The sequence below is a fragment of the Delphinus delphis genome, chromosome 6, assembly GCF_949987515.2.
Source record: "Delphinus delphis chromosome 6, mDelDel1.2, whole genome shotgun sequence".
Classification (NCBI taxonomy): Eukaryota; Metazoa; Chordata; class Mammalia; order Artiodactyla; family Delphinidae; genus Delphinus; species Delphinus delphis.
The window spans coordinates 22170140-22180031 of NC_082688.1; the positions used below are offsets into that span (position 1 = coordinate 22170140).

Below are 9892 nucleotides of genomic sequence, written 5' to 3' on the forward strand. Positions count from 1 at the left end.
CAAACCTGTGCGTATTATAGCTGCTGAACTATTAATTGTTCAGGGAGAACAGGTGTTTCCCCCAAACAACAGATGATTTAAATTTACATAGTATTTCAGTTGTTATACTTTGGTATTTTTAGTTACTGAGGTAACAGTCAATACTTTTTTTTTTTTTTTTTTTGCGGTACGCAGGCCTCTCACTGCTGTGGCCTCTCCCGTTGCGGAGCACAGGCTCCGGACGCGCAGGCTCAGCGGCCATGGCTCACGGGCCCAGCCGCTCCGCGGTATGTGGGATCCTCCCGGACCGGGGCACAAACCCGTGTCCCCTGCATCGGCAGGCGGACTCCCAACCACTGCGCCACCAGGGAAGCCCAACAGTCAATATTTTTGAAAAAAATGAATTGCATTGTTGACTTGCACGTAATATGTTTAACATTTTTAACATGGATGCATTCATTCTTTCTTGCACATAGCTAACTTTATGAAATATATCATAAACAATATTTTAATTGGAATTTGTGACAGGGAATTGAATTTTTCTTGGCTACTATTTCTAAACAGTGGAAAATATCAAGGTGCAGGCAACGGGGCTGATTTTTCATTCTAAAAAAATTGTGGGAGTGTCCTGTGAAGAGCTTCAGCACACGTCCCAAGCTAAGGTGTCGGCTCAGCCGTTTCACGAGGAACTCTGGTCTGAAGGGCAGGGGGCAAGGCTTCTGCACGGGGCCCGGTATGAGCAAGTGAAACAGACTAAGCACAAAGGGAAAAAAGGTGATGGGCTAGGCTTGAAGTCAGACTGCCAGATTTATGTCCTTTCCAGAAGAAGTGTGGATCCTCTAGCAACAAGAGTTGTGAAGAGAGAGGAACTTAAGGATGGCGGAGGAGTGAGACGTGGAGATCACCTTCCTCCCCACAAATACATCAAAAATGCATTTACATGTAGAACAACTCCTACAGAGCACCTAGTGAACACTGTCAGAAGACCTCAGACTTCCCAAAAGCTGTGTGGCTGACAGGATCTTGGTGCTCCGGCCGGCTGTCAGGCTTGAGCCTCTGAGGTGGGAGAGCTGAGTTCAGGACATTGGACCACCAGAGACCTCCCGGCCCCACGTAATATCAATCAGTGAGAGCTCTCCCAGATATCTCCATCTCATCGCTAAGACCCAGCTCCACTCAATGACCAGCAAGCTCCAGTGCTGGACACCCTATGCCAAACAACTAGCAAGACAGTAACACAATAATAGTAGGTGACTATTTTTTTTTTTTTTTTTTTGCAGTACACGGGCCTCTCACTGTTGTGGCCTCTCCCGTTGCGGAGCACAGGCTCCGGACGCACAGGCTCAGCGGCCATGGCTCACGGGCCCAGCCGCTCTGCGGCATGTGGGATCTTCCCGGACCGGGGCACGAACCCGTGTCCCCTACATCGGTAGGCGGACTCTCAACCACTGCACCACCAGGGAAGCCCTAAGATAATTTTTAAAGGGAGTTTAATTTCTGCGTTTTCTGGATCTTCATGAGTTTTAATGTATAATAAGAGTATTGCCTGGGTATAATTTTTAGAACTATTTACATACTCACAAAGGTATGGGTCCCAATAATGAATGAAACTGTACAGGGGATGTAATAGTGTTTAAATGAGGTGGGTTATTTGGCATGACTTGTAAACTGGCTCTTACATAGAATCAGAATGGGTATCTACAATGCTTCAAACAATGTCATCATTTTTGAAACAAGTGTGTGGACCTCTAAGCTGTTAGCTGGAAAGGACAGAGTTCATTTAGACTCAGAACTTCATAGGTGTTAGTATAAAACTCATTTATTTGTTCCTTACAACATTCCTCCTCTTCTTCCACTGAAGATCATTACTGGTTTTTATTTTTACAAATGTGCTTTCTTTTCCTCATTTATTTGACTTTTTCTAATTAGTGCTCAATAGCTTATTCAATGTTATTTCATATTTTTTCATTACTCAGTACTTTCAAATCTTTACTGAAAACCTGCTGTGTGCCAAGCAAAGGATTACGAGCTGAGATTCAAATATTAAATTTGTTTATTCTGGTTTTCAAATTCACTCTTTTCTAAATTTTGTTTTGAAAGAAGGGCAAAGAAAACTGAAGAGACTTCTAATCTAGTGATTCTGCTTTTCAGACCCAACATCAAACTGGCTGAGCTCTAGTTGGTTCGTCTGTAAGTCGCCGACCCACCGCTGAGGGACACAGGCCAAACCTGTTTCCCCTCCTCTTAGATTGATAGATACATTGTCCTGTGATTTCTTATGGTAAAACTGTGCTTATAATAGCGAAAATAAGTTCGAAAGTGTTTTCTTAACTCAGTGAACATTATACTTTATCCCTCTCTTTGTGTCCTCAGATGAAATGAATAGAATAATATTAGAATAACTACAGGTAAAAGGAAGCAAATGCAAGGCGAAAATCTCACCAGTTGGAGTTTTTTTTTCCTGGAAGGTTTTTCTAGATACCCAAAGTTAGAGATTGTTCTCTTTGTCTTCAGCCTTGTAATGTGTCTGATAACCCTTTTGGGCAACAGCACTCTTATTTTAATCACTGTCCTAGATTCATGCCTTCAAACTCCCATGTACTTGTTCCTTGGAAATCTCTCTTTCATGGATATTTGTTACACATCTGCTTCTGTTCCCACTTTGCTGGTGAACTTGCTGTCATCCCAGAAAACCATCATCTTTTCTGGGTGTGCTGTACAGATGTATCTGTCCCTTGCTCTGGGCTCCAGGAGCAATGCCTGCTCCTGGCTGTGATGGCGTATGACTATTACGTGGCCATTTGCAAGCCGCTGAGATACCCCATCATCATGAACAGGCAGGTCTGTGTGCAGATGGCCACTGTCTCCTGGGTGATGGGCTCTCTGATAGCCCTGCTGGAAACCAGCTTCGCCGTGCAGATACCCCTCTGGGAATTTCATCCATCACTTCAAGTGTGAAATTCTGGCAGTGCTGAAGCTAGCTTGCACAAGGTCATTGGTCATGGACACGATCATGCTGGTGGTCAGCGTGCTCCTTCTGTCCGTTCCAATGCTCTTAATTTGCATCTCTTATGTCGTCATCCTTTCCACTATTCTGAGAATCAGCTCAGCAGAGGGAAGAAACAAAGCTTTTTCTACCTGGGGTGCTCACTCAACTGTGGTATTCTTGTATTATGGGGCTTCACTCTCCATGTACCTAAAGCCTTCTTCGTCAGGCTCACAAGAAATAGATAAAATCATCTCGTTGCTTTATGGAGTTCTTACACCTACGCTGAACCCCATAACTTACAGTTTATGAAACAAGGAAGTCAAAGATGCTGTGAAAAAGTGCTGGGCCAAATATACTTGCAGCAAATACAGGAAAATCTCTGACTGGGGGCCTGCGGTTTCACCAGGGGTATGCTCCTGGCAGAACTCACCAGAGAGATTCAAGACAATACACTCACCCTTAGAACACTGACTTGAACTTGAGTTCTTTCATCTTACAGCTGTGAGATAGGTGTATACAGAGTGATTGTGTATGGGCGATAATAGGTTCCAATTTGCATTTAGTAGTAATTTCTGTCTTTTCTGTCTTATGCTTGTGAGAAGTTTGGGGCTATAGGGTCATCACACATTTGCTCCAGAAGGAAACTTGTATGAATTTAGAGTCAGTGAATGTTGGTGCAGAAGAAACTTGTCTATCATTTCTGCCTTAAATCCTTTCCAGAATGAGGTGAGAGCATAAAGAAACAAAGAAACAATAGACATTGGCCTTGGTTACTTAAGCGAGAAAACAGAATCAGTGAAACAGAATCAATGAAAAATTAAAAGACTTGCTCACAGGTCACAGCTGTAGGACCAGAACTGCAACCCTTATCCTTTGGACTTCTTTGCCAGAGCTTGTTCTACACACTGAGTGGCTCCCTAATTACCCTTCCTCATTCAAAACTCCTCATTAAAACTCTTGACTCCCTGAATAAGGCAGCAATGCCTACTTGATTTGCTCAGCTGTCAACCTTGCTTTTCTAAGCACCTAGATACTTGCACAAATTGTATGCATTTCTATGCTAGTATACCACCCATACACTAATTAGGTCTTTTTTTTATGTGTGTTTGTCTTTTTTTCTTCATTGGATGATTGACTTCACAAAGTCATGGGTTCCTGTTATTTTGTACCTTTTGTTTACAGCAGCCATCCGGTAAACTAATAAATTTATAGCTTTCAACCAATTTCTTTATTTGAAAAGTAAGTACCATTTGTGAAAATTATGAAGAAGAAACAGCGTGGGCAAGGAGGTCAATTGCTTTGTTAATATCCAACAATTACAGAGACTATATTTACATTTGTTGTTTTAAATCTTTTATTTGTATGAAAATATTGCTTCTTAAAAATGCAGATTCTGGGTCCCTACTCTCAGATGTTCTGATTCAGTAATAATCTAATAGTTTCAGATTATTCTGATAATCTGCACTTATAATAGATCCCCAAGAAACTCTGAAATAGGTTATAAGATGACCATACATTGGGAGACATTATTTCCAATGAAAACCTATCATTCCAACAGAAAAGTGGGAATAGCTCTAATTTATCCGTTTTTCCTTTTCCTTTTGTTTTTTCCCCCATTCTTTCTGCCTCCATGTGTCCCTTCTTACTTGCTTACCTCCACTTCTACAGTAGGGAAAGGGAGAGGGTTTTGAGTGGAGGAAGGTTAACCTACTTGAAAAATTTCAAAATACGAAAGACCTAAAAACTTTTAGTATTGGACGTTGAGTTCTGGGTCGTTTAACTCTTAGACCATTCCCTTGGATCTGCGGCTTCCATTACATGTTCCTGGATGTGTAGCCCACACAGAGAGACCCTTGAAATAATCCCATGGCAAAATTCTGGTGGTGGAGCAAGGGGGCAAATTTAGTGCCAGATGTTGTTGCCAAGAGATGTTTGATGGTGGGGGATGGAAACAAGCCCTGAGTAGATGGTTTTAGGATGGTAGGGGAGAGCTGACCAGGAAGCTTTCATCCTAGAAGTAATTCTTTTTCTCTTAAATACCTCAGCCTTTTCAACCCAGCTACCACACTCATTTCCTGGCAATTTCGAAATCATTTTGAAGTGACATTTGATAGTAGGCTTTTATTAGAGTAGCAGAGCTGGATTTTATAGTAGAGTCGAATGAATTGTCTGCCTCCTAGACTTAGTTATAATATGTGTGGTACCAAATATAAACAGGAAGAACCAGAGTTACAGAAGTAGCTGAAATCTTTACTGCAAAGAATGAGCTATGAGAATGTGAAGACACAGAGACTGAACACCCTTAGTAATTAGTATATCAGCTTTGACACAGGGAACTGAGCATATTGATGGGTCACTGAAGTAGGTTATAAATGATCCTGATGTCAGAAGAGGACCCAGGATGGAACCCTGGCAGATACCTCCCTAGTAGCTCTTGGCTAAGAGATTAGGAGTTACAGTAGTTACAGTGATATGTTACATAAAGTTACTGTGAAAAACAACAAGTGAACATAAATATAAATGTGTTTCATATATTACCGGCAATACTGAAGTTCATTATTGGCAAATGGTACATTCTGTCATTTGCGTTAGATTCCATCTCAACCAGTACTAATTACAGTCATTAGTTTTATAGATTGTCAGGTAAGGTATCATTAAAAAGAGGAATATATTTGACAGAGAAGGTAAAACCACCTCTGACAGAGTCAGTTCTTGAATGAATGATATGACCAGATTTATGCTTCAGAAAAATGAGATCCTGTCACTTCCCCGTTTAAATCCCTTAGTGGCTTCTTATTACCATAAGCTTGAAGTCCTTAAGATGACATGCATAGACTTTCATAATCTGATTACCCACCATTTACATCCTCTGCTCCGGGAACCCCAAATTCCTTTTAGTTCTATTAAAGTGTTGTGCTCTGTCTTGCTTCTTTTATTAAAAGCACTTAGCACAATTTGAAATTTGATAATAATTTGTGGGTGTACTTGTTTAATATCTCTCTCACTAGTCTGTGGGTTCATTGAGGCAAGGACGGTATCAATTTCATTTTCCACTGTAGACCCAGAGCTTAGCGCAAGGTCTGGCGCAGGGAAGACATTCGGTGCATACTTTTTGTGAAGGACCAAGTGCTCAGTGAATATCTGTTGAATACAAATATGCATGTAATAAACTTTTGATGGCTCTTCAAGTAGGTACTCGACCATTCCTGCGGTGAGAGAGATGAGGATGTCAAAGGTGACTTCCAGGTGTCAAAGAAGGCTGATAGGGCTTCCCTGGTGGCGCAGTGGTTGAGAGTCCGCCTGCCGATGCAGGGGACACGGGTTCGTGCCCCGGTCCGGGAGGGTCCCACATGCCGCGGATAGGCTGCGCCCGTGGGCCATGGGCGCTGAGCCTGCGCGACCGGAGCCTGTTACTCTGCAACGGGAGGGACCACTGCAGTGAGAGGCCCGCATACCGGAAAAAAAAAAAAAAAAAAAAAGAAGGCTGATATATCATTAACTGCCACAGGGGATACTTGAAGAGGACCAAGTTTGGGGGTTAAAGGGTAAACCATGAGTTTTAATTTAGACATGTGGAATTTGTCATGATTTTGAGATATGTAAGAGATATCAAGGAGTCAGTTGGATATGCTAGTGTGGAATTAACAAGAGAGATCAGCCTGGAGATATAAACTTGTGACATATTTGCATATATGTAATAATTTAAGTATTGAACATGGTTAACTTAATAGGGAGAGAGTATACAGTGAGAAAATTGCCTAAGTGAAACTAGAGGAACACTAATATTTAAAGCCCATCAAATAAGAAAAACCAACAAAGCGGCATTGAAAAGGAGCAACCTCTAAAGCAGGGAGAGGGCAGAAGCCAGAAGACAGATTCCAGTTTTGATCAAGATGAAATAAGCCCACTCTACCCTGCTTTTCCCACGGACTGCAATTAAAAACTGTAGACAGAATGCATGGACCAGTCATTTGAGGGCTCTGAAAAATAAATGGTAGCACACAGACCTGGGAAGGAAACTAGAACACAAGGTACCAACAAACTGATGGTGAATTTTTTTTTTTTTCTTTCTCTCCTCCACCCATCCAGCACCTCTTGGCCTAAACTCAAGGGCAGCCTGAAACCCAAACCTACACACTGGGTTCAGAGAGAAAGATAGAAGGAGCTCCAAGAGAAGCTCCCTTTTTGTGGTCTGAAAAGGAGAAATGGGAGCAAAGGAAATTTCCTGATATAAAAAAAATTACCTCTGGGCCAAACTCCCAGGCAATCCTGTGGTGACAGTGGCAGCTCCAGCAGTGGTGTCTGGGCAGGCACCTAAAATCCTTAGGAAAGAGAACCTTCTTCCTGCCTGGAGGAACTGTGGTCCCACGAGCTTGGGAAGAGTTCCCACTGCTTTTTTTCTCTCTATCCTCTCACTCTTTCGTACCTGAGGCAGGGACTTCCAGCCTCCAGAACTATGAGAAAATACATTTCTGTTATCTAAGCCACCCATTCTGTGGTACTCTATTATGGCAGCCTGAGCAGACTAATGCATGGCCCTTGCCTCCATCTCCAAGGCCAGCAAAGATGAGTCCAGTCTTCCTCAAACTGCATCACTCTGACCCTGCTTGTGTCATCGCATCTCTTTCTCTGTCTCTTCCATCTCCTTCCAGTTTTAAGGGCCTTTGTGATGACGTGGGACCAAGACAGATAATCTCTTTATTTTAAGGTTAGCTGATTACAACCTAATTCCATCTGCAACCTTTATCTTCTTTGCCATCTAATCTAACATATTCACTGATTCTGCATCCTGATTGGATGTGGACATCTTTGGGACCTTTATTTTTCCTGGTACATCTTGATTTCAAAAGGACTGTGCTGTGAAATGGGAGCACTTTTGGATTCTTGGACATTCATGCAGATCTTACTCCAATTCCTAAAGACCCAGAATGACACTGCAGTATATATGTCAGTGAGTCTGCCTATGAATTGCAGGTGATTGAGATTCACTTCAGAGTTCACACATGGAAACTCTGAAGACAGCCCCATGGTTATTTCCTCAGTTTGCATGTAATATTTGGAATAGATATTATCAACAAGTGGCACATTCCCACGTTGGCCCTATGAATTATGGAATAAGGAACATTGTAGTCGGAAAATCCAAGCTGAGGCCCCCGGAACTTCTCTTTGCTACAAAATTATAACATTAAAGACCATATTGCAGAACTTCCCTGGTGGCACAGTTGTTGGGAGTCCACCTGCCAATGCAGGGGACATGGGTTCAAGCCCTGGTCCAGGAAGCTCCCACATGCCGTGGAGCAACAAAGCCCGTGTGCCACTGAGCCTGTGCTCTAGAGCCCGCGAGCCACAACTACTGAGCCCACGTGCTGCAACTACTGAAGCCCGTGCGCCTAGAGCCCGTGCTCCACAACAAGAGAAGCCACTGCAATTAGAAGCCCACATGCCACAACAAAGAGTAGCCCCTGCTTGCCGCAACTGGAGAAAGCCAGCACACAGCAACGAAGACCCAATGCAGCCAAAATAAAAAAAGACCATATTGCATTCTTGGTGGAATCATAGAAATCAAAGGCTTGGCATAAGAAAGAACAAAATAATGCCATTTGCAGCAACATGGATGCATCTGGAGATTATCATGCTAAGTGAAGTAAGTCAGAAAGAGAAAAACAACTACCATATGATCTCACTTATATGTGGAATTGAAAATACGACACAAATGAACCTATTTATGAAACAGAAACAGAATCCCAGATATAGAGAATAAACTGGTGGTTGCCAAGGGGGAGAGGGGGGAGAGGGATGGATTGGGAGTTTGGGATTAGCAGATACAAACTGGTATATATAGAATGGCTAAACAACAAGGTTCCACTGTATAGCACAGGGAACTATATTCAATATCCTGTGATAAACCATAATGGAAAAGAATATGAAAAACAATGTGTGTATATATATATATATATATATATATATATATATATATAAAACTGAGCCACTTTGCTGAACAGCAGAAATTAACACAACTATATTTCAATTAAAGAAAAAAGGAAATCAAAGTCTTAGAAGATTCAAGGAGTGGTGATTTCTATCACATCCTCAACTTTCCAAATTGGTAGGTGCAAGAAGACTGACAGGTTTGGGGGAATGAAAATGAATTAAAATATACTTATTTTTATGGTGGTTCTAATTGCAGCTACTTTTCTAGACCTTATTAGAGTGGTGGCTTCCTTCCTTCCTCCCTCCCTCCCTCTCTCAAAAATATGAAAACAAGAAACCATCTGTTTTCACTTGGCAGAGTTAGCAGTATGCCTTTACCTCCACCAGATTACTTCAGGCCTTTTCCTCAATTCTCTAGTTCTAGTTGACAAATAGATATTGGGATATTGGTCTGTAGTTTTCTTTTCAAGTGATTTAAAAAATACTAATACATTTTAATTTATTTATTCATTAATTTAATGATTCAGTAGATATTTACTCAATACTGAATGAGTGTGAGGTGCTTTTTTGGGTGTCATGGAGGACGCAGACATAAGCAAAACATGTTTTTTTGTCCTTAGGAGTCCAAAATCTAACAGGAAAGACATGTGTGAAAAAATCTAAAAACCAAGGCAGAACAATCACTTCACATTATAAATAATGTTTTTATATTACCATACATCATGATGATAACAAACCTTTAGGTGATTTCTTTGTCTTGCTTTGGTTTAAGGGTAATGCTGGTCTCATAGAATGACTTAGGAAGTGTTTCTTCCTCTTCTATTTTTTGGAAAAGTCTGAGAGCATTGGTGTTAATTCTTCTTTAAATGTTTAGAAGAATTCACCAGTAAAGTTTCTGGTCCTGAGATTATCTTTGCTGTGAGAATTTTGATTATTGATTCAATATTTTTTACTAGTTATAGGTGGGTCCATATTTTCTATTTCTTCATGAGT

At 41.4% G+C, this 9892-nt stretch overlaps 1 protein-coding gene across 1 annotated transcript; it reads left to right on the top strand.

Moving 5' to 3' along the window:
* Nucleotides 1-2401: 2401 nt before the first annotated feature.
* OR2K2 (olfactory receptor family 2 subfamily K member 2) lies at nt 2402-3351 on the top strand. Its single transcript, XM_060013336.2, is given in 4 exon segments — nt 2402-2728; nt 2731-2906; nt 2908-3305; nt 3308-3351. Coding segments are annotated over 4 exon segments (945 nt in total).
* The last annotated feature ends 6541 nt before the right edge of the window (nt 3352-9892 follow it).